The 24,124-nt window shown below is 39.8% G+C and overlaps 1 protein-coding gene across 2 annotated transcripts in view; it reads left to right on the top strand.

The window, feature by feature from the left end:
* Positions 1-24,124, top strand: part of prr36b (proline rich 36b) — a 62,173-nt gene that overhangs the window by 25,341 nt on the left and 12,708 nt on the right. For both annotated transcript variants that reach the window (XM_061973508.2, XM_061973509.1), the window contains exons 2-3: positions 4,239-4,928; positions 5,261-5,342. In XM_061973508.2, the coding sequence (XP_061829492.1) occupies positions 4,316-4,928; positions 5,261-5,342 (695 nt within the window). In that variant the 5' untranslated portion in view covers positions 4,239-4,315. The remainder of the gene's footprint in view (positions 1-4,238; positions 4,929-5,260; positions 5,343-24,124) is intronic.

The raw sequence follows: 24,124 nt of genomic DNA, 5'->3' as shown, positions 1-24,124 counted from the left end.
TATGATGATTTTATGTGTTTTGATTGATTGATTGAGACTTTTATTAGTAGGTTGCACAGTGAATTACATATTCCGTACAATTGACCACTAAATGGTAACACCCGAATAAGTTTTTCAACTTGTTTAAGTCGGGGTCCACTTAAATTGATTCATGATACAGATATATACTATCAGATATATACTATCATCATAATACAGTCATCACACAAGATAATCACATTGAATTATTTACATTATTTATAATCCAGGGTGTGGAGGGGGGGCGCCGGATGTAAGTGTCAAAAAGACAGCCAAAAGAGTTTGATATGAGAATAAATCTAGTTAAAATATAGGGTAGAAATGCACCCATTTGCAGGAAATGTAGTCTTGATTTTCAAAATGTTCTTTCAAGGCTTGCATGTCTACATTAAAACATTCTTCTTCATACTGCATTAATATATGCTACTTTTAAACTTTCATGCAGAGAAGGAAATCACAACTAAAAAAATCACAAATTTTTTCATACGGTGTTGATGTGGAAATTTTTGCCTTTGGCACTAATGTGACGCCGTAGTGTGGCACCGAATGGAGATAAGCGTCTCGACAGACGTCACAATATTTGAACAATGATGACGAAAACTGTTGTCTCTGTCGTGTCCGTGTGTCGAAAATTGTTATGCGCTTATTTTTTTATTTAATTTTGTGCGTGGTATAGATTTGCCGTGCGCAGAGGACGCTTGAGCAGGCGCGCACCTTAGCGGCTGCGCTAGCATCACAGCTAACGTTAGCCATGCTGCTACCTCGCTCTCTACTGGGAGACGACGTATACGTATGTGACGTATGACGTGACAGTATGTGACGTGTGTAAGAAGGTGCGCTCGCTGTCTGTGAGAGGGAGACACAGGAAAGAGTAAGAAGAGCCTGTCGTGTAATGCCAGCAGCTAAAAGCAACTGCGTGAGAATTGTGGATGTGTTGAAGGTGTGCTGGAAAATGCGGAACGGAAATAACGGAACAGCAGAAAAGTGGAATGTATTATTTAAATAGGTGCGTTGGAAAACACGGACCGAAGTTTTTTTTTAAACTGGATCTGGATCGGCATTTTCCCATGCCTTGCCGATACGCAATTTTTGGCAAATATCGGCAGCCGATCCGATTCAAATATCGGATCGGGACATCCCTAGTTTATACATTTGATTATTTGCATTTGATTATTTATAATCCGGGGAGGTGGGATGTGGAAGGGGGAGGGTGTTAGTTTAAGGTTGCAGTTGCCTGGAGGTGTTGTTTTAGTGTGGTTTTGAAAGAGGATAGAGATGCACTTTCTTTTACACCTGTTGGGAGTGCATTCCATATTGATGTGGCATAGAAGGAGAATGAGTTAAGACCTTTGTTTGATCGGAATCTGGGTTTAACATGGTTAGTGGAGCTCCCCCTGGTGTTGTGGTTATGGCGGTCATTTACTTTATGGAAGTAGTTTGACATGTACTTCGGTATCAGGGAGGTGTAGCGGATTTTATAGACTAGGCTCAGTGCAAGTTGTTTTACTCTGTCCTCCACCCTGAGCCAGCCCACTTTGGAGAAGTGGGTAGGAGTGAGGTGTGACCTGGGGTGGAGGTCTAGACGTAACCTGACTAGCATGTTCTGGGATGTTTGGAGTCTAGATTTGAGGGGGGGGGGTGTTGGTCTGGGTGCACCGGTCTAAAGTCTGGCAGCATTTTGTACCGTCGGAAGTCTCTGTAGCGTTGACTTGTTGAAAAGAGTGAAAAGACAATTACAATAGTCAATACAAGATAAAATGAAAGTTGATGAATGAATGATCATTTCCAGATCCTATTTTGACAGCAAATTTCTCACTTTAGAAATATTTCTGAGGTGATAAAACCAGTTTTTGGTCATTTGACGACAGTGACCCTCCTGAGACTTGGACTGATCAAACACGGTGGGGGGACACGGGGAGAAGGGGTAAATGATAAAGTGAAATTTGCTGGGGAATGACAGGAGCTATTTAGTTTGGATCACACAAGTGGAGGATAAGGCGAGTCGGGAGCAAGGATTGTTTCCATAAAGTTTGAAGCACGAGGATGACGCGCATCGCCTTCCAGAAATAGGACAGTGACTTTGTGCGTTTAGGTCAGCGGAAAGTAGGATGATGAAACTAGTCTGGATTTTAGAGCAAGGCGAGCGAATAACACCCGATTTTTTTATGTTTTGTTTTTTTCCCCCTTCCTGCTGCGCTTTCCCACCCGCCTATTTCCCATGCTCCGCAGGCCAAACATCCTCCTTTGAGCTGGCCTCCGCTTGCTTTTAGAGGTTGCCTCACGACCAAAAGCCAACTCCTCGTTCTGTTTGTGAATGTTTCCTGCCATCCCCCCAATCTCCCTTTTTTCTCCTCACCTCATTCCATCGGAAAGTAGCTCATGGAACTAAACGAGAAGCAGTTGTTAAATTGAGGCTGACAACATATGACAGCTTTTATCACAGATGGTTGCCCTTTATCCTTCCTCATATGCTTCACATCATGCCTCCTGTCCAGTGTCTCTTTAGCGTTATGATGCATGTATTAACCCAATTACACAACTGTCTTTACTCTTCTTTTACAGTCGTAAAGTGGTACCTCGGTTTTTGTCAGTTGCCAATAAGTCTGCCAAAAACACATTTTACGAAAACTAAGGTCATTCATCCCACAATAAATAATGTTTTCAATAATTCCAAATAATCCATTTTAGACAGCCAAAATATTAACATATTTTTCAGACAATGATTATAGTTTTACGAGCAGAGACTGATGAAAAATACATAAATCAGTGGCGATTGTTCTAAGACTGCAAGGAAAGCTCAGCTCGACAAAAATAAGTGGCCAAATATTTACTTTTGTGTTTGACTAAATATGTGCTAGAACGCATTCAACTTTTGTTCAAAATCAGCTACTTTTTAAACAGCTGGTGTGACTTTCTTCTAATGCTTAGTGGCAGCGTCACAGTGCATTAAACAGAGTTGACTTCAACAGAAGCGCATCGAGTCGGTGGTTCCCCTGCTGCCAAACGTGTCACTCATTAGATAAATGCTTGACTTTGTCCAGCCCATTGGACACGCAGGGTCTCTGGACGTGTACGGAAGTGGGCATGGCTTCGGCTGGCCCGGACGTTAAGTTTCCGCATGATGATTGGATGATCTGTCCGAGGCTGAATCCCTTTTTGATTGACTGCAAAATGAGCGAATCAGCGATGTTGAAATATAAACCTATGCCAGATTATTTTTCAAGTTTCATTTTGTTGTTCCGAGTTGATATGAAGATTTTTACAGTCCTGTTGGTGACATTTTCTTGTGAAATCTAGCATGATTATTACTTTGATCTGTTATTTGAAACTGTCCTCGTCTTTCCAGAGTAGCTGAAAATGGGCTTCCACCACTTGAAAGAGCAGCTGCCAACACTGATATAAATGATGAATGACATTGATAAATTCAGCATCATTTTATCTTTATTTAAGATATTTGTTGGTGAAGACAGTGATGAGTTTTTCCAAACTTATTTTGTATATGTAATCTATAGCTGAACCAAAGTGATGGACAGCAGTGCAAGAAAGACATAAAACATGAGCACATTATAAATAAAATAAAACAATGGACAATTAAGTTAAAATTCATAAAACTGTCACCGTAATCTTGAGTACCAAATGCAGCTTTAAACAAATAGGTGTTAAGTTTGGTCTTAACACCTATTCGTCTGTGACGGTCCGTAGTTCGGCTTATAGCGTAGTCCAAAGTCCATTACGTTGCTGTTATTTGACAGACCGTTCAGCTCGACTATGACGAGGGATGTGTAAGAGTCCACCAAAACAAACATTCAAAGTTTAAAATAAACTCCAAGACAGACTAGAAGCCAGTACAGAGAGCACGAAACTTGACTGATGTGGCTCTGTCGTTGAGCGTCGTTAGGGGTACAAGTTGTCACTGCAGTGCTTTTGTCATTTAAACAAACTTCTAAGACAATTCCTTGTTTTGGAAGCTTGCAGTACTTTAGAATCAGTTCCTTATTTTCTTTGTAGAGATAACTTCTGTCTGATAACATAACCTTTAACGGGATTAGCTAGTGTACATTTTTGTGTGTGATGAAGCTGCGATTAGCCATGTACTTTTATGTTTTGATTCCTCACCATAACAACATTCCAAAGTCTCTGCTGATAGTCACAAAAGCAGACACTGTTCCATGTCTGGTCTTGCTGTTGTCTAACTTATTTTATGCTATATCTCTCTGCAGACCAGACCTGTGTCCTGATCGGTGCCCATCCGATTAGATTGAAGTGAACTGGACGTACCACTTGTATACAAGAGGAGATGAAACCAGATGGGGTTATCTCAGCATCACTGGAGCCAATGGAAACTTTAGAATCCAGTCCAGTAAATGATGCAGCACTGGGGACGCAGCAGGAGCCCATCCAGGCAGCCATTGCAGTGGAGGAAGAAATGGCAAAGGAGCCTGTAGATGTGGTGCAAACTCAGCCAGAAAAGGCCAAGGAATCTCCAGCAGCCAAGACCGGCAACAAGACCTCTGGAGACCCCAAAGCCAAAACCACGAACAAGACCACATTGAAAACAAAAGCTGGCACTCCCAACATGACCAAGACCACACCTGGCTCGCGGCCCAACACAACCCAGAGCCGCCTGTCAAATGGCGTGTCGAAGCTCCAGACCAACGGTGTGACGAGGAAGACAACATCTGCCCTGGATAAAAAGAGCACTCCAACTTCCGCAGCTCCAAAAAAAACAACGACGACCGCTGGGGCTCCAGCTTCTAGGAGTACAGTCAAAGTGAGTGAGAGGAAAGTTGCGTCCCCTGCCAACAATGGCCCAAAGTCAGGAACGGGAACCACGGCGATGAAGAAGGCGACATCTACAACAGTTAATGGTGTCAAAACCAGCACTGCAGCTGCTGCTAAAAAGCCCCCAGGTTGGTTGAAAATGCCAAGAACAAAAACCTCCTGATCAATGTACATGTCACAGGGTAGCTGCTGTTGGCAAGTTATTCATTAACAGTAGTTCACAGCTCTAATTGGTAAAATGGGATACATTCACACACATATTAGATGTATTCAGTACACACATTAGACATGCAAGAGTGACTGCTGCATTCGCCCTAGATCTCCATGATATACTGTAAGAGAGAAATATGTGTCTGACCTATATCTCTTACCATTGTTTTTCATACTTCACCATCTCTCCTCTGTTGTCACCTTTCTCTCCCCCGAACACTCTTTTGTCCACGTATTTCTTTTGTTCCAGCCCCCAAACCTGCTTCTGCGGCTCCCACAAAGTCCACCACCGCAGCCAAGACTGATAAGGCCCCTGTATCCAAGACAACAAGGTAGGTGTGCCGATGTTAAAGAAGCCTCACCGGCGTTTGCCATACTACGATGTATTTGTGGCAGTTCACAGGCAACATTCCCTCTAAGGCAGGCCTGGGCAATTATTGTGAATCGGGGGGCCACATTTAGAGAAGAAAATGTGTCTGGGGGCCGGTATATCCATCTATCTATGTGTGTATATTTATATATATATATAAATATATATGTATACATTTATATATATATATATATATATATATATATATATATATATATATATATATATATATATATATATATATATATATATATATATATATATATATATATATACAATACACACATATATATATATATATATATATATATATATATATATATATATATATATATATATACAATACACACATATATATATATATATATATATATATATGTATATATGTATATATATATATATGTGTGTGTATATATATATATACACATATATATATGTGTATATATATATATATATGTATGTATATATACATATATACAGCTGCTCACTGCTCCCCTCACCTCTCAGGTAGTGATCAAGGGTGATGGGTCAAATGCAGAGAATAATTTCGCCACACCTCGTGTGTGTGTGACAATCATTGGTACTTTAACTTTTTCATTTAATATATATATATATATATATATATATATATATATATGTATGTATGTATGTATGTATAATATATATCTATACATCTATGTGTGTATATACACACATATGTATACATATATATACACACACACACACACACACACATATATATATATATATTTATACATACACAGGTCAATCAATCAATGTTTATTTATGTAGCCCTAAATCACAAGTGTCTCAAAGGGCTGCACAAGGTATATATATATATATATATATATATATTTATATATTTATACATACACAGGTATATATATATATATATATATATATATATATATATATATATATATATATATATATATATATATATATATATATATATATATATATATGCATATATATGTAAACTGTGAAAATCTGCTGTACAGTATGTGTTTAAGTCCTATTATGACAGACCGCCTTAAAAAAGGGAATGGAATCAAAAACATTTTTACTGAATGAGACACCCAAAATGTACATGAAAATAAAGAATGTGGGATTTACAATATTAACTATGGACGATAAAACACTAAATATTGACAACATATGAAGGTCACACCCCTCTCGATCAACATATTTTACAATCAAGCGAAACGCAACAAAAATGCAACAAACCTAGCAAATATCAACGCGAAGGGTAAAAAAAAAAAACCCCACCTACAATCTCTTATATCACTAAACTTTAGAACTTTGTTGTAAAATTCTCCTTCCGCGTCTGTCCCCGATACCCGCATTTCAGGCTGGCCGCTGTGGAAACACTCTGTGGAAACGCACCCCACCCGCACTGCTTGGTGCCTCTTCTGAGCTGCTGTGGCTATTGCCATAGTAAATAATTAGATTACCATAGTAACTAATTATATTACCATAGTAACTAGTATATCATGCAAAAGCGCAGATTCCAACCATTAAAATACTTTGTATAGTTGAAGACTTACGGTCATTTGAAAACATCACTGCACATCAAAATGGCAGCTAAAGTTTCAATCTTAAAGATCTAAAAAAAATATTTGTGAATGTCCGGCAGATCAGATTGAAAAGCTTAACGCGCCGCATGTGGGCAATATATATATATATATATATATATATATATATATATAAATTATATAATATATATATAAATTATATATATATAATTTGCCCAGTTCTGCTCTAAGGTGTGCGCCTGCGCAAATGCGCATTGCTCACGCGTCCTCTGCCGCGCACAAAATCAAATCCCACCTGAACTCTTAACAAAATAAACACATAACAATTTATTCTGTATGATTTTACACTGCAACTCTGCGAGTACAGGTGAGAACAAGCGGCCACAACAGACAAGACAATGTTTGTCAACACTGTTCAATTATTGTAATGTCTGTCGAGACGTTTTAAGGATGACAGGAATTCCATCAATCACTTCATTGAGTGAAGCTGTGTATTGTAGGCGTTAACCACACCAAAAACTTCAGTAAAAACTTATATCTAGCGAAAGTGGTCATTGTCTGTCGTACAAACCAGGCCAACACCAACTCTGTCGTCTGTCATATCAACAGCAGCCGCTCGTTTTTTATTCAGTGATGTGTTTACGTCCAAACAAAAAGTCGAACAATCTGCAACACCACATATAAAGTGTAAATTCCAGGTCGTTACACTATGACTCCCCAATCAGATGTGTGCTTATTCTACTGTCATTTATTAGGAGTGTTATTTTTTGGATGTCAACCATGAATTGCTGTTACTGGATTACAGAAGTACTCATAAAAAGATTTATTTTACAGACAGAAAGTTACAAGAATGTACACTTTATCCCATGCTTACATCTCATTGTGCTACATGTAAATGTTTCAAAGGGAACTAAATGGGGTCTCTGAAATGGGTACAACTTTTTTCTGAAGTAGGAACCCCACCCAGACATACGATACTTCTACATTGCTAATGAAAAACAGGATTGTTTTGTTATTTTCATTGTAAGTGGGCCAAATCACCTATATTGGGACACACGTGATGCTGGTGTGGCCGCAGTGTGCACATCTGATGTTGCTCACATGTGCTCCACTAAATTCTCAGGGAGTTTTTGCGTTTGCTTACACACATGAGAAATGAAAGGGAACATTGTTCACAGGTATGTATTGTAACACTACTTTTTAACACAGCTCATATGCACCTGGTCAGCCTGAGAATAAGAACACATAGCAGGAGGGAACAATATTGCCAACCTAGCAACTTTGTTGCTATATTTAGCGAGTATTTAGACATATTTAGATTCTTGGGTTGTAACGATCAATTTATTCCAATTTGTTTGTGTACAAATCCTTCGCAGGCATACCTAAGTAGGAGGGATTAAAGGTATAGAGATTGGTACTAAATTCGGTACTTTCATAGGCACCGACCGAATTCTGTCTGTACTACCGGTTATCGATTCATCTAAAATGATTATTTCAAAACCTTCGTTGCACATGACGAAATTTCCGGTTTCAGACTCGTCACGTTGAGTTGCAGACTTAACACCGGATCACGTAAACAATAACTCCAGCAGCACTCAGGGCGGACTCAGCCATTGCAATTTTCAACACCAACAGAGCAAGTATGCTTGGTTGAAAACGCTCAAACGTAAAGTAAGGCTTCACTCTTTCAAAATGTGCTAGCTTGATGCTAATTTACATTGTATTTGCCATAGACAGACTACTGTGAGCATTGGCGATTTTACATGCCAATTTTAACACCACCAAATTGGTAAAGGAAACTACAACTAAGATTAATGTTAAACTTATACAGCTGGTGTGTAATAAGCAAAATATTTACAGTATAAACACTTTGTAGGGTGCAGCATAATATATTCGGCTTCCTGGAAAAAGTGACTGCCGAGTTAGACAACATACCTTAGACAGCCTATATTGCACTGCCATCTAATGTCTTTGAAGTGCAACTCCATTGCAAATGAAACTCAAATATATTTAGAAAACAACTGGACAGGACAGTTATCACAATCAACTATTTTTTTATTGTTGCATTAAAAAATATAATTTATTATGAAACAATTAACATTTTTTAACACACACAAAAGTACCGAACATTGGTGCTGTTGAGTACCGGTATTGTATCCTAGGTATTGGGAATTGGTACCATATCAGTTCAAATGTGAATGGTACCCATCCCTAAATAAAGGGGTCCTGTTGTACAATAACAACTTTTCTTACCTAATGGTACCTGCTTTTGTGTATTTGGGATCTCAACAAGTCCCTAAGATTTATAACCAAACCGTGGAGGCATTGCGGAGATATTTATAAAATAATCTTGCCTTCCTTCATACTTACTCCAAAGAAGCAGTTTGGAATTTGCTCTGACTTTTTCTGCACTGTGACGTCAGCGGATATCTTAATATATGGTACAAATTTACCCAAAGATCCTTGCGTGTGTCCGCCGTTGTAGTCAATAAGCTCCTTCATTTTCACTATCCTCTTGTTTTCTCGCATTCTACGCTGTTGCCATTTCTAATACAAAGTATCGTATAGTTCTAACTTGTATCTGTCAGTAGACCCGCTATGGAAGGTTTGAAGATGGTCTGTAAAACATACCGTAATCTGTGCAACATTTTGACCAAAGAACCACCATTACATGTTATGTAGACCACAAGGAAGTGTTTTCAATGTAGAAACAAACCATAATATGACTCCTTTAAAAGTAAAGGACACAAAGTGTTTCTTGCGTCAGATATTTTAATGCTCTGTCGTCACGTCGTAGCTCATCTGCAAAACTCAGCGAACAGAGCCATCCATGACTGCGTGCACGCTCACGCCAAAATGCATGAACCTTGTGATGTGGCGCTTTGGCATTTATTTAACATGAGTTTTCAGCTTTGTAACAATATATAGATGTCAGAAACGAAAAAAGTCATCATAGGTCCCCTTTAAGTATTTTACAAGATAGCAAGTAACCAAAATAAACAAGTACTGTATTTTTCGGACTATAAGTCGCAGTTTTTTTCATAGTTTGGCCGGGGGTGCGACTTATACTCAGGAGCGACTTATGTGTGAAATTATTAACGCATTACCGTAAAATATCAAATAATATTATTTAGCTCATTCACATAAGAGACTAGACGTATAAGATTTCATGGGATTTAGCGATTAGGAGTGACAGATTGTTTGGTAAACGTATAGCATGTTCTATATGTTATAGTTATTTGAATGACTCTTACCATAATATGTTACGTTAACATACCAGGCCCGTTCTCAGTTGGTTATTTATGCGTCATATAACCTACACTTATTCAGCCTGATGTTCACTATTCTTTATTTATTTTAAATTGCCTTTCAAATGTCTATTCTTGGTGTTGGGTTTTATCAAATAAATTTCCCCCAAAAATGCAACTTATATATGTTTTTTTCTTCTTTATTATGCATTTTCGGCAGGTGCGACTTATACTCCGGTGGGACTTATACTCCGAAAAATACAGTACCTAAAGTTGTCATCATCTGCGACAATGTTTATTGTTATTTGTGATGTATGAAATCATATTCATCTTCCAGGAGAGCATGTTTTTTTTTTTTTTTAACATTTGTTTATTGGACATGTCAAATGTTCTTTTTTTTCTTCTCCTATACAAGTAAAACACAAAAAGTATATACAAAATAACGGGGGGAAAAAAATCATGTATCAGTCAAATTAGTACAGGCTAAAGGGGACCACAAATAATTGCATTATTGGCTTTATTTTAACAAAAAATCTTACGGTGCATTAAACATATGTCTCTTATTGCAAGTTTGTCCTTAAATAAAATAGGGAACATACTAGACAACTTGTCTTTTAGTAGTAACTAAGCAAACAAAGGCTCCTAATTTAGCTGTTGACGTATGCAGTAACATATTGTGTCATTTATCATTCTATTATTTTGTCAACATTATTAAGGACAAGTGGTAGAAAATGAATTATTAATATACTTGTTCATTTACTGTTAATATCTGCTTACTTTCTCTTTTAACATGTTCTATCTACGCTTCTGTTAAAATGTAATACTAACTTATTCTTCTGTTGTTCCATACTTTACATTAGTTTTGGATGATACCACAAATTTGGGTATCAATTCGATACCAAGTCGTTACATCATACATTGGTCATATTCAAAGTCCTCATGTGTCCAGGGACATATTTCTTGAGTTTATAAACATAATATGAATTTTAAAAAAACGAAAGAAGATGTTGTGAGGCCAAAAAATATCGACATAATCATAGTAGTATCGACTAGATACGCTCTTGTACTTGGTATCATTACAGTGGATGTTAGATGTAGATCCACCAATGGCGTTTGTTTACATTTTTACACCGGTGAGCTACGGTGTGTAGTGAAGCATGTTTAGCTATTCCTCGTCCTGCAGGGATGATACTTGTAAGAAATTAACTTAATTTGTCACCATGGAGGCCAGGATTAGTGATTTAGAAGTAGCTAAAACATCTGCGGCTGGACTTTAGCCGCTAGCTAGCTAGCCATGTCTTAAAGCACCTCTTCCTCAGGGCGTTTCAGTGTTATAACTTCACCTTTATCGTCTACACACTGTGTCTGCTTGTAAGTACTCTGTGATTGTGCGCTGCCGAACATGCTCCTCTGCTCGTAAACCAGCAATGACACGACGGGATGATGACGGGGGGAGGCAGGCGGACCGGTACTTTTCAGAGGCGGTATAGTACCGTATATGATTCATTAGTATTGCGGTACTATACTAATACCGGTATACCGTACAACCCTGGTTTTGATATGTATAAAATTATATACATCTTCCAGTTAGTTTTTGTTTTTTAACAATTGTTTATTGGGCATGTCAAATGTTCTTTTTTTTTCTCTCCCAAACAAGTAACACACAAAAAGTATATATAAAATAACAAAAAAAAAGGAAATCATGCATCAGTCAAATTAGTACAGGCAAATGTTGACATGAAGCCACAGACACCTGCCCTCCTCAACGCCCCCAACATGGTGCAGAAATACATTTAATTAAATGTATTTCCAGAGATTGACCATCGAGTAACCTGATTTCCACCAAAATAGTAGTCGGGATAAATACATTGCGTTCGAGGTGAGAACAGCACTGAAGTAGTTTGACTTTACAAAGCTCCTTATTTCGCAGCAAGAAGCAGTTGGCTGGCCTTTTTCAGCAATGAGCTCACGGGGTGCCTTTTCTGTTAAATAAATAGTGTCTAGGAATAAAGGACAATGATACCCCACGCCGAGGCTGAGACATGCTGGGGCTAAGTAGGCCAGCAACCACCCGATGTCGAAACAAGCCTCAGAGGAATGCCTTGCAGGGTTTGACTTTATACGCCATTAATAATAATAGAAGTTGCAAAACTATGGAGTAAGTACAACATGTTTTTTGTTTTTGTTTTCATAGTTCAAAGCCCAGCATCTGTTGTTTCTGTTTGTGTGGTATCATGTGTTCCTTTCTTGAGTCTCACTACATATGTTGCAGCGAGAAGCTCAGGCAGGCTGAAAGAGACCTTTGTCTGGTGATGTCTGGCGACATTATGAATCCGGTCTTATCGCTCAGACTCCCCCAGTTTGTTTGTCTATTATGCTCCGCTTCATAATCCTGCCAGGTGTGTCTGTGTGTGTGATCGCATTGTTTAGTCAGCCACCTTACATCTCTGTTTGCCACTTGGAGTAAGTAAATATGAGCCATAGAATAATTCAACTACAACAGAAATAATCTATTTAACATTTAGGATGAAGGTAGCCAGACTGAATTAGAAGCCTCTATTTTGAAGCACCGCGTGCCCCTTTGGCACTTCCCCCAGCTACCTGCCCTGGGTAGAGGTTGGATTGTGGAGATTACATTCAGATTACAGCTTTAGCCCAAGGTAGATGAGTAAACACCTCATTAAAAGTTGTACACAAGGGCATGCAGAACTCTCTCTGTGCCATCTTTATCAACCATTGACTAGTTCACATGCTCCCTTTGGTCACATTTTACAGATTCAGCAATTAGCTTTAAGATCCAGCAGGTACAGTATTACTGTACCTCATTTTACGATCTTAAAGGACCCATATGTAATAATTTCATGTCAAGTCATCATTAAATGGCCCTGATATGTCAAAAGGCATTAATAAATCATGTTCTTTTCCAATACCTCTATAACTGATAACAGTAGTTCAGCCGGGATATGCTCATTTCAAAATTAGATTTACAGCCCCGAAATATTGTTAGTGTTTTCATTTTGATGCCCTGCCCTCTACCGTTTGACCAATTAGAAAGTCTGTGAGTGTGTCACATTAGGTTGCCAGTTACGCACCGCCACCTTTGTCTAGCTACTGCCACTGGTAAAGTTACTAAACATGTCAGACCTTAGTAAATCTAAAAAATCCGGTTACCATTCTCAATTTATTCATGACAAAGCCAGGAACAAAACCAGGATTTGTATTGGGGATGCCTTTGAAAGATGGAGACTTGAAGGTGGAGAAGATTTTTAATCTGATGCCACATTTGCTAATTTCAGGCATTTACGTTTTCTTATTACTTGTAATAAATGGAAATGGACATTCGGTATGTAAATTATGATGATGCCAGTCACCCTCTGCATACCGTTATCAGTAGCCAGAGGAGCCTGTTCAGTGCTAGACTGCTTCATCCCAAGTGCAGGACTAATAGACTAAAAAACTCCTTTGTCCCACACGCCATCAGACTGTGCAACTCCTCTCTGGGGGCGAGGGGGGTACGAGGATGACAGGGGGATGCAAAACAATAACCTTTTTTTTTTTCAAGTGCAATACATTTTCATAACATGGTCTCTTGTTATATTCTTATTTTTACTGTTCTATTTTTATTTGTATTGTTGCTTTTTATTTTTATTCTTATTGTTATATTTTCTATTCTATTTCCATAAACGAGGGAAATATATGCCCGTTAGCCTGTATGTCGATGTGTCATCCAACTCACAGGGCAAAATATTTGGGACAAATAAAACCTATGTGGATGTGGGCAGTGTCAGTGCCTATTTCCTTCTCAATAAGCTGATACACTGAGAAAATGGGTTCCAACATTAGATCATCATGGCAATGTTAATTTGAAAGCACTCCGCCGTGGGATTCCTTTTTGAACTCCTTATTGAACTCATGACGTCTCACGGGCCGAATTGAAGATGCAGGCGGACTGCACTTGGCCCGTGGGCCGTAGTTTGGATCCCTTGGGCTAGGCAATAAAAGACTGCATTGCGAGTCACACCACGTGTTTTGGCTGGATCTCACAGGCTTAACTATGACATTTCCTACGCCAAGAGACAGCTCTTATCGCAAAACACTCTTAAGTTGAGCGAGTACACACAAAATAATTAATACTTTGCGATGCATCACAAATATTTTAAACATGTAGTTGTATCTCTAATGACCATACTTGCCAACCTTGAGACCTCCGAATTCGGGAGATGGGGGGTTTGAGGTGGGCGGGGTTGGGGGGGGGGCACAGGGTTTGGTGGTAGCGGGGGGCGTATATTGTAGCGTCCCGGAAGAGTTAGTGCTGCAAGGGGTTCTGGGTATTTGTTCTGTTGTGTTTATGTTGTGTTACAGTGTGGATGTTCTCCCGAAATGTGTTTGTCATTCTTGTTTGGGGTGGGTTCACAGTGTGGCGCATATTTGTAACAGTGTTAAAGTTGTTTATACGGCCACCCTCAGTGTGACCTGTATGGCTGTTGATCAAGTATGCCTTGCATTCACTTATGTGTGTATTAAAGCCGCATATAATATGTGACTGAGACATATTATATGGCATGCTGTTTGTAAGGAGGAAAAGCGGACGTAACGACAGGTTGTAGAGGACGCTAAAGGCAGTGCCTTTGAGGCACGCCCCCAATATTGTTGTCCGGGTGGAAATCGGGAGAAATTCGGGAGAATGGTTGCCCCGGGAGATTTACGGGATGGGCACTGAAATTTTGGAGGTTGAAACTGATATCGATAATTTCTGATGTTACATTTTAAAGCATTTATCGGCCGATAATGTCAGCTTATCGGACATCTCTAGTTATTTGGCATGTATCTAATTAGAAATGGGTACTTGTGAAGTCAAATGTGTTACATTTGAAAGCTGTGCAGCTATAATCATCACAGATAACTCCTCCCTCCACAAAACCGTGCACGCTTTGGGGCATACGACGTTAAGTGTGTGCGTGCATGTCAGTATCCGTCCACGTGATCTGCTTTGACAAGGACATACATTTCTTCTTTAATTAGATTGTGCCCCTTCCCTACCTTGCTCAAATCCTTAATTCAGGCCTGCTTTCAGCGGAGCAGTAGAGCGCTCGACAACCGCATTAATTGCCTCTCCAGACTTCCCATGTCTCCGTGGTTGTCACTCATGCATATGTTTGCCCACTGTTACTCCGACGGCCACTTGGATGGAATCCATGCGCGTAAAGCTCCAGCTGGGAGACAAATGTTAACTAATTGACATGTGTTTGATTTAAAGCTTTTTTCCGCAGCTTTTAGAAAATTAAACTTAATATTCTTGGGTTTATGCCATCAACTCTGTACTACCATGTCTGGGTGCATGGACACCTTTTTTAATATTTAATATTGTACCATAATGCAGGCTTGTATATTTTACTGGATGTACAGTATTTGTCAGTGCGTTCCTCCTGATGATGATGCAGAGGCGGGAAGGGAGGGCTGGAACACGTGGTGCATGCAGCACAGTAAAGTGAAAGGATAATGGTGGCTTCCAGAAGCTACAATAGCAGAATAAGCCGTGTCCCTGCTGAGGAGGCCATTAGTGCCGTGGGTTGTATCAGAGAAGTCATTCTCAGTAAATATACACGATCGTGTGAAAGCATTCTGCTACTTCTGACCTTTTTTACTAAAAAATACACCTCACGATGGCGCTGTTATTAGACCCCAAAGTTAGTTACCCCATCAATGGAATGGTCTCGAAATGTACAGAATCACCACAAAATGTGATACAGACTAGGGCTGGGCGATGAAATGATATCATTATATATTTTAATAGACATGTAATCGATGTGTTCAATAAAACGTCGATATATATATTTTTTTCTTCGGCTTTTAAACCGGAAGTCGCAACGCAAGGTTGGTTGCAGGAACGAATGCATTCGCTCTCTGGGAACCGAGCAACGCAGGAAGTGATCACTGGTCAGTGGGAGTGACACGCTAACAGCCAATTGGTGACAGTGTCAACTATCTTTTTGGTTGATGAGTTTTGTCGATAAAACAGGATGAGTCACCTCGGCAGTATGGTTACTTTTTTGGATTTTGAAAATACGGACCGTAGTCAGACTGAATCTTAGCCAGAGCACGCTGCTGAGCTGTAACTTCCTGGCACTAAACCTGCAGAAAATGTTTCTTCTCAAGTTTCTTTATGTTTACATTTTCACACTTAGCACTATTTTGTTACACTTATTAGCATTTCTTACGTATTCCTTATTTCTTCACCTTCATTTTAAGAGCTTATTGTTAAGTATTTATTGTTTTCCATGCTCGTGGTAACAGTTCTTTGTGAAACAGTTCCTTGATAGTGTCAGGCTTGTCCCTGACAGTTTGACTGTGTTTTAGTTTTTTCTCTGCGTTTGTCTTAGTTTTCTGTCAGCGCTTTTATTTTGTCTTCATTTCCTGATTGTCTCCCTGAGTGCTGCTTCCCCTCAGCTGTGGCTGATTGGCACCTGGCCACACCTGGTGTCAATCAGCCAGCTGCTATTTAAACCTGCCTTCTCCTCCAGTCAGTGCTGGATTATTGTCATTCCTACTTGTCGATGCCAGTGTAGCTGTAAGCGCTAGCGGTAAGCTATTTATTGTAGATGTTTGTAGCTTGCTGTCTTTTTGTTCCTCGTCTTCCAGTTCCTGTTTTCCTGGCATCCTGTTTCCTGTTCCTAGTTCCTGGTTTGTGTTTTTTCCTTTATTTTATGAACATTAAATCATGTTTTCCCGCACAATGCCTTCCGCCTTCTCTGCATCTTGGGGTTCGTCACCTACAAATTCTGACCGATAGCTCAGAGGAGGAAGGTTGCATTTTACAAACCCCGTTTATATATGAGTTGGGAAATTGTGTTAGATGTAAATATAAACGGAATACAATGATTTGCAAATCCTTTTCAACCCATATTCAATTGAATGCACTACAAAGACAAGATATTTGATGTTCAAACTCATAAACTTTATTTTTTTTTTTTGCAAATAATAATTAATTTAGAATTTCATGGTTGCAACACGTGCCAAAGTAGTTGGGAAAGGGCATGTTCACCACTGTGTTACATCACCTTTTTTTAACAACACTCAATAAACGATTGGGAACTGAGGAAACTAATTGTTGAAGCTTTGAAAGGGGAATTCTTTCCCATTCTTGTTTTATGTAGAGCTTCAGTCGTTCAACAGTCCGAGGTCTTCGCTGTCGTATTTTACGCTTCATAATGCGCCACACATTTTTGATGGGAGACAGGTCTGGACTGCAGGCGGGCCAGGAAAGTACCCGCACTCTTTTTTTTTTACGAAGCCACGTATTACGAAGCCACGTATTCTGTTTATATTTACATCTAACACAATTTCCCAACTCATATGGAAACGGGGTTTGTAAATAAAAATGTTTACATTAAATATATTTTAGACTTAGACTTTGAACTTTACAGTACAGATAAGAACATAATTTTGTTGCATTGGCTCATGGTAGTGCAGGATAAAAAAGCAATAAGGTGCATATATAAATAAATAGATTACTGTACAGATAATTATATTGCACTTTTTCATATGCATCCACGTTTATGGATGTATGTTATTTTGTCTTTTTATTCTAGTTGATCCATTTTGGGGGGAATTGAGGGGATAGTTATGATGCGTTCAAGAGTCTTGCGGCCTGAGGGAAGAAGCTGTTACAGAACCTGGAGGTTCTGCTTCGGAGGCTGTGGAACCTCTTTCTAGTGTCCAGCAGTGAAAACAGTCCTTGGTGGGCGTAGGAGGAGTCTTTGCAGATTTTCTGAGCCCTGGTCAGGCAGCGGCTTTTTGCGATCTCCTGAATAGGAGGAAGAGGAGTCCTGATAAACTTTTCCGCCGTCCTCACCACTCTCTGGAGAGACTTCCAGTCTGAGGCATTGCAGGCTCCAGTCCAGACAGAGATGCTGTTGGTCAGTAGGCTCTCTATAGTGCCTCTGTAGAATGTGGTGAGAATGGGGGGAGGAAGCTGTGCTTTTTGGGCTTGACCCTTAATTTCGATTGGTTATAAAGAAAATATCAATACTTCGAATCTACTATCGACCAATATCAAAAACGTATACAGCGATACAGTTTTCAGATATATCGCCCGGCCTGAGTACAGACATTAAAGCTGCAAGGATTAATCAATTGCAAGTGCAATTTTAATTTTGACGATGTGCATTTATTAGGGGGAAAAAAGAATGACGGTTATGGCAAGCCGAAAAATCATTGTTTATTTTAACTAGTGTGTTTTATCTTCGAATAATCAAACAAACTAATCGCTACAATACTTGATTCCAAAAATATTTGATAGCTGCAGCCCTAACACAGGACTTAAGAGTACGTTCACAGCACAGCCAGAGACATCTTTGGTGTTGCTGACCTGGCTCAGTCGTCTATAGAGAGAGTATGGACAACTTGGCTTCAAAGTTTGTCCCAAACATGGCACCCTGTAGTCACGTAAGGGGCTTTTGACCAATCATTTGAGAGATAAGCCCCTCACATGATTTCAGTGCGCCATTTTTGGGACCAACTCTGAAACCGAGTTGCCCATACTTACTCTACACATGGCTCTGACCTGGCTGACGCGGGAATACAATCCTTCTATGACTATCTGTTGGCTTCCCGATGGACTGGACTCCCACATTATCTATTAATTTAACAATTCAATAAATATACCCACTCGACATCCGTTGCAGCCAATCCCCCTGGAAGGGGTGTCCCTATGTCTGCGGTCTTCTTTTTCCCTGTTTTTTTTTTTTTTTAGTTTTTCCTTGTTCAGATGTGGGTTTATATCATGGGATCTTGTTATGAGTTTGTAAATCTCTTTGAGATACTTGTTTTTAAGGGCTTGATAAATGCATTTTGATGGATTGATTGATAAAACAAAACCTAGTCCGTTCGCTGTGCTAGTACATTTTATTTGGTCAAATGTGAAAGCATTCCCCCGCTTCCAGGACCGGACCGTCTGAGAAATGGGTCTCGGTCTGCCTGCATACACACTTGCTTGAGTAATATAAGTGTGAATGCTGATGGGACAGCAACACCGGATATGATGTCGCCAAATGTGAGTGAAACTAGCGTAAGTTAGCAAAATCCAACAGAAGCCTGAGTGAGACTCATCTGAAAATAATAAATGTAATAAACGGGAATAAATTACAAAGCCATATGTGAGGCCAGAAGCATAAATACAGTAATTAAACATACTTTCCTCTTTTCAACCAAGTGTTTGTTGGTGTTCATTATTACAGTTAGCTGATTTTGCCAGAATGCAGTCTCCTTGCAGCACTTCTCCAGGAACCCTTATGATATATTTATGCAGTTTGTATCATCCTCGTCACATCTCACCTTGTAAAATGTCATGTTTTTTTAAATTCCAACAAAGAAACAAAAGTCCTTTGGGTGTATGTGACCTAGAAGACGTCATGTTTTTTTGGACGCATGACTTTTGTCAGACAATGGACTTGTTACATCCACGGTCCAATCAAGGCGCAGCTTTATGCATATGTTTAACTGAACATTAGCTCAGACTACAAGTGTGCACACACACTTATGTAGGAGACTGAGTGAATTTGAGCAACAGTGGTTGCAAACATGGCAGCCATCTTTGCCACCATGATTTCTCGGGAGGCTAATTGCCCATAAGTCATTGATCATGTGTCCAATGATTGTACACATTATGGATAGATCTGTATTACATGTATGGTAGTTTGCTTCCAAAGCATTAGGCTGTGCCACAAATGCCACTTAGTCCTTTGAAAAACTATAACGCCACTTCTTGTGTTTTTACGTAACATGACTTTTACAACATTAGAGGATACAACAAGAGATAGCTGTTTGTATTCACTGTTCAAACGCAGACATGGCAATAGGCCAAGTTATTTGTTTGGTCATCAGGTGACGTTCCAATTCTGCTTTTATTTCCCTGCCATCCACTCAGCACGCCATTCTCTCGCATTAGTCATGCTATTTTCCTCATTGATGGTCCCTGTGGGACAGTAAATTATTGCAGTGGATTCAATTCGCCCTCCTTGTGATCTAACAAATTGCCGCTGATGTAATGGTCTAACAGTAAATGTGTGTGGTGGTCAGGTCTTCTGCCCCAGACACTGTTGCAGGGGCAGTAAATCATCCGGGTGGGTGTGGCCAATGACTGTGCAATGCAGTCTTCCATTGCCTTGCTTTTATAGAGCTGCACCGCAGACCTAATTAGCAAATGGATATAGTGTTAATCAGTGGGAGGGGTAATGGAAGGCAGGACATAAGGAAGCATTGTTGTCTAGTGGTTTGAGTGTAAAGTTGTGTTTTGTGGAAGCTTGTAATCATGACCAATATACTTTGACCTTTCAGTTCTCTACCTCACAGAATGAACACAATCCATTTAGAAATGCGAGTCGACTTCCTTATTTGTTTTAACTATGATCGTAATCCGATCATGGGATTTTTTTGACTGATCGGCGATTGACTGATGAGCTGCTGGGCCTTGCCTGTTAAGGTCTTGGTCAAGGGGGGTGACCCCAGGATGCAGAGACGGGAAACAAGGTGGAATTACAAAAAATGAAAAAAATGTAATTAGACAAAAGAGATAACTAAGGGTGATGGGGCAGAAGCGCACACCATGTAACCTGGACAAAATAGGTTCCTCAGTGGTCGGCATGAGAAAAGGCCAGGGCGCACTGAGCAGGGCAAGAGTCCAACAAAAGAATCCCCTTTACCTCAGGGAGCCTAGGAAACAAACACAAAAGAGGTTAGGGAATTCAGGACTAAGGAGCGACAACGTACCAGCTCTGCAGGCGCATGCACGAGAGGGGTACAGGATACATTAACCGGCAAGGCCAAGCTGTCAGTGACGAGCCTAAATACTGGCGGGCTAATTGCGAGCAGGTGTGCCTCAAGGTCCGCCCCGCGCCGCGGACAAATCACTGAATACACAGGTGCAGACATCAAGGAGAAGGCAGGATAAAGATAAAACACAACACTGCCGATCTTTACCGCAGCTGTGTCCCAGTGTTTACATGCCCAAAGATTGTACTCGCGTGAAAGATTCCTTCAAAAAGGGATGCACACCTAGGGAGACACAAGTACATTTCAGGAATTCTTGTAACACACATGCAGGAGGTGTGTGCGTGAATTCCAGGAGGGTGCATGTCTTTCCAGAACACCGGCTCAAATTTGAGAGCAAGCTGTCTATCCACAGTGCAAAGATACTAAGATACTAAATCGTCACCACCATGGCTGAAAATAAGCACGCTACACACACACACCGAACGGGACGACACAAGAAGCTTCAATGCAAAGATCCAGATGTCGATACCATCGATACCTGTTATAGTATCAGTATAGAAACGATACTAAAATGATGAGATCGATATTTGTATTATTGTGTGAATGCTGACAATCATTCACACAATAATGAAATAAAAGATTATAATTATTACTCCGTCGTTTTTTGTCCCCCTTCATCTCACACTGTTTTCATCCGATCGGAACAGTTCAAGTATCAAAACGTTCGCCTCGTCCGGGACACATTAGCTACTTTTTTTTAATATTCCCACATATCCAAGATTACCAAGAATTCCAGGTTTTCCTGGATATTTTTCCCATTAAAAGTTAATGGGCCATTTTTGGAACTCTCCAAACTCCCATATTTTTTACCCAATTCAAACCATTCCACCATCCACACGCTCCACTCACCCTGGACTTTCAAGCCAACATGTTTCCCAGTTCCAAAAATATACCCGGTGTTCCCTGGAATTGCCAGGAACTTTTCCCCATTGTCAACATACAAACCTCGGATCTGAGGCCAAAATATCGGATCGGGATCAGAGGCCAAAAATGTTTATCCCTAGTTTTTAAACAACATTATAACAATCACACAAGTGTATCCTCTGTTAACATTAAACATAAAACCAGAACCATTGTGCAGTATACTATAGTGAGGTCTCACATGAAGTCACCCATTGCAGTTTTAGAAAGGTGTTGCAAAAATAAAATAAAAACAAATGCAATTATTTGATCCTCTTAACCAAAATGACAGTCAACTTCAAAATTATTGAACACATTTAGTCAACTACAGAAGTTACACTATTAATATATCCATGCAATGTACATAAGAATATCATGTAATAATAATAATGTTATTGTTGTAAATAGCTTGTTGGTGAGCGACACATTTAAGTAAATAAAACAATTTTTAAATCAAAATTCCCTTGTGGATCAAAAAAGTTTGTCTAAGTCCAAGTCTAAAACACTCAGGATAGAGAAGATTTCAAAAATGACTATTGTTTATTTATTCATTTATTGATTACTGTAATTCTACCCGTGGCCATAATGAACTCTCTGAACTGAACCTCTTCTTTGTGAGATTGCCTCGGGGCTAATAGTCCTGACAGGGATTAGTTTAGCTTTGCGACTTAGCAATGGCTGTTGGGCCAACAAGAGGACAACACATATGAACAACAGTTTGCTGCCATATTGATGTGTCATTCTGTCCTGTGTGCCTGACCTTTGCCTACACACAATCTGTGGTCTTGGCGTCCTACGTTAGTACGACTGTTGCATCACTTGCATGATGTGAGATTCGTTGGGTCTTCCGTTTTTTCCCAAACAGCACTCCCGTTGTTTTCTGTCCTCCAAAAGTGATAACGGCGCTCCACTGGCAATGTTTACCAAAGTAGCACCAGTGTGACCGAGTTTAGCCAACAGTTACCATTGTCTTCTTTGGACACCTGCAGAGAAATGGAAGCGGAGGGAAAACAACAGTCATGATCTCATTTTGAGAGGATTATTTGACAATAAAATGCCCAAGATGCCCTAATTCGCATGAGTGCATCTTTCCCGGTGCGTCTACTCTGAGCTTTGTCCAGTATTAATATCCAGCCTGTTTATTTCTGCTGCATAATTGTCATTAATTATTTGTTATATGATGACTGTGGTTTGTGGTCTTTAGCCCTTGCTTTTTAATTTGCTGTTTGGATGGTGTGACTCCTAATTTAAACCCAAAACTCACTGCCGATGACGGGGAACAAAGCAGAACCAGCAGGCAGCCATGTTCTCACACAGTTCTCCTTTCTCAGTTCCAATAATTGAGGGCATTTGTATTTGCAACCAAGCTGGTGTTATCATTACTCCTCAGGCAAACTTATTAGTTTCTTGCTGTGTGTCTCAGCGCGCCCATAGCAACTAACCACATGAGTCATCTGATTTTGCAGCTCCAGCGCCTTTCTGGGATCTTTACTTTAACTAATCCCTGTTCTCAATGAGGTCTGTTGTGATGAGACAAAGACGTGCTGTTTGTCTTTGACTACAAGCTGTACTTTGGATTTTATACTGGAGCCAAATGGCCCTTATTTAAGCACAGTAAGTCTTATTGTCCTTGGTGTCGTTCAGATGACGGCGATCATGATTGCAGAATGATTGAAAGCAAAACATACACTAATTAGATAATCAATGGAGCACTCTTTTCAGATATTGTCCTCCTTGCCAAACATTGGGAAACCTCTTCTAATCTCAAAACCCCAATAAGTGAACAACCGGCACTGAATACAGCTCTGCCAATTCCCTTCTTCCATTTGCAGAACAAAGCACAGTGATAAGATAAAGTGTAATGGGATGAATATTTCCCCCCGCCTCACCACTCATTTCTCCCTGGCCTGGTTCCTCTCCAACGCTCTATAAAGTAGTCTTGCCCTTTCAGATGATCCCTATTACTTTGATGAGAAGATGACTGCGAACACTCTTTGACAAACTGCATCTCTACTGCCTGCACTATTCTTTTGTAGAATACCACTGTCCTTCTCAGTCAATCTTTAGTTTTTTTTTAAATTTCATTTCATCCATCTCATTTTAAATGTTTTTGTTTCAGCTTACACTTTAGTGGTTATAATATTAGTGACAGTATGTCTTTAGCAGACAACTTGTGCTGCTCTTTTGTTTCTTTCAACAACGTTCGTATATTGAAGCAGATTTCCCAGTAA

The sequence above is a fragment of the Nerophis lumbriciformis genome, linkage group LG22 (genome assembly GCF_033978685.3).
Source record: "Nerophis lumbriciformis linkage group LG22, RoL_Nlum_v2.1, whole genome shotgun sequence".
NCBI classification, from domain to species: domain Eukaryota; kingdom Metazoa; phylum Chordata; class Actinopteri; order Syngnathiformes; family Syngnathidae; genus Nerophis; species Nerophis lumbriciformis.
The sequence above is the reverse complement of the archived record's forward strand: the minus strand, read 5'-3'. Positions and strand labels throughout refer to the sequence as shown.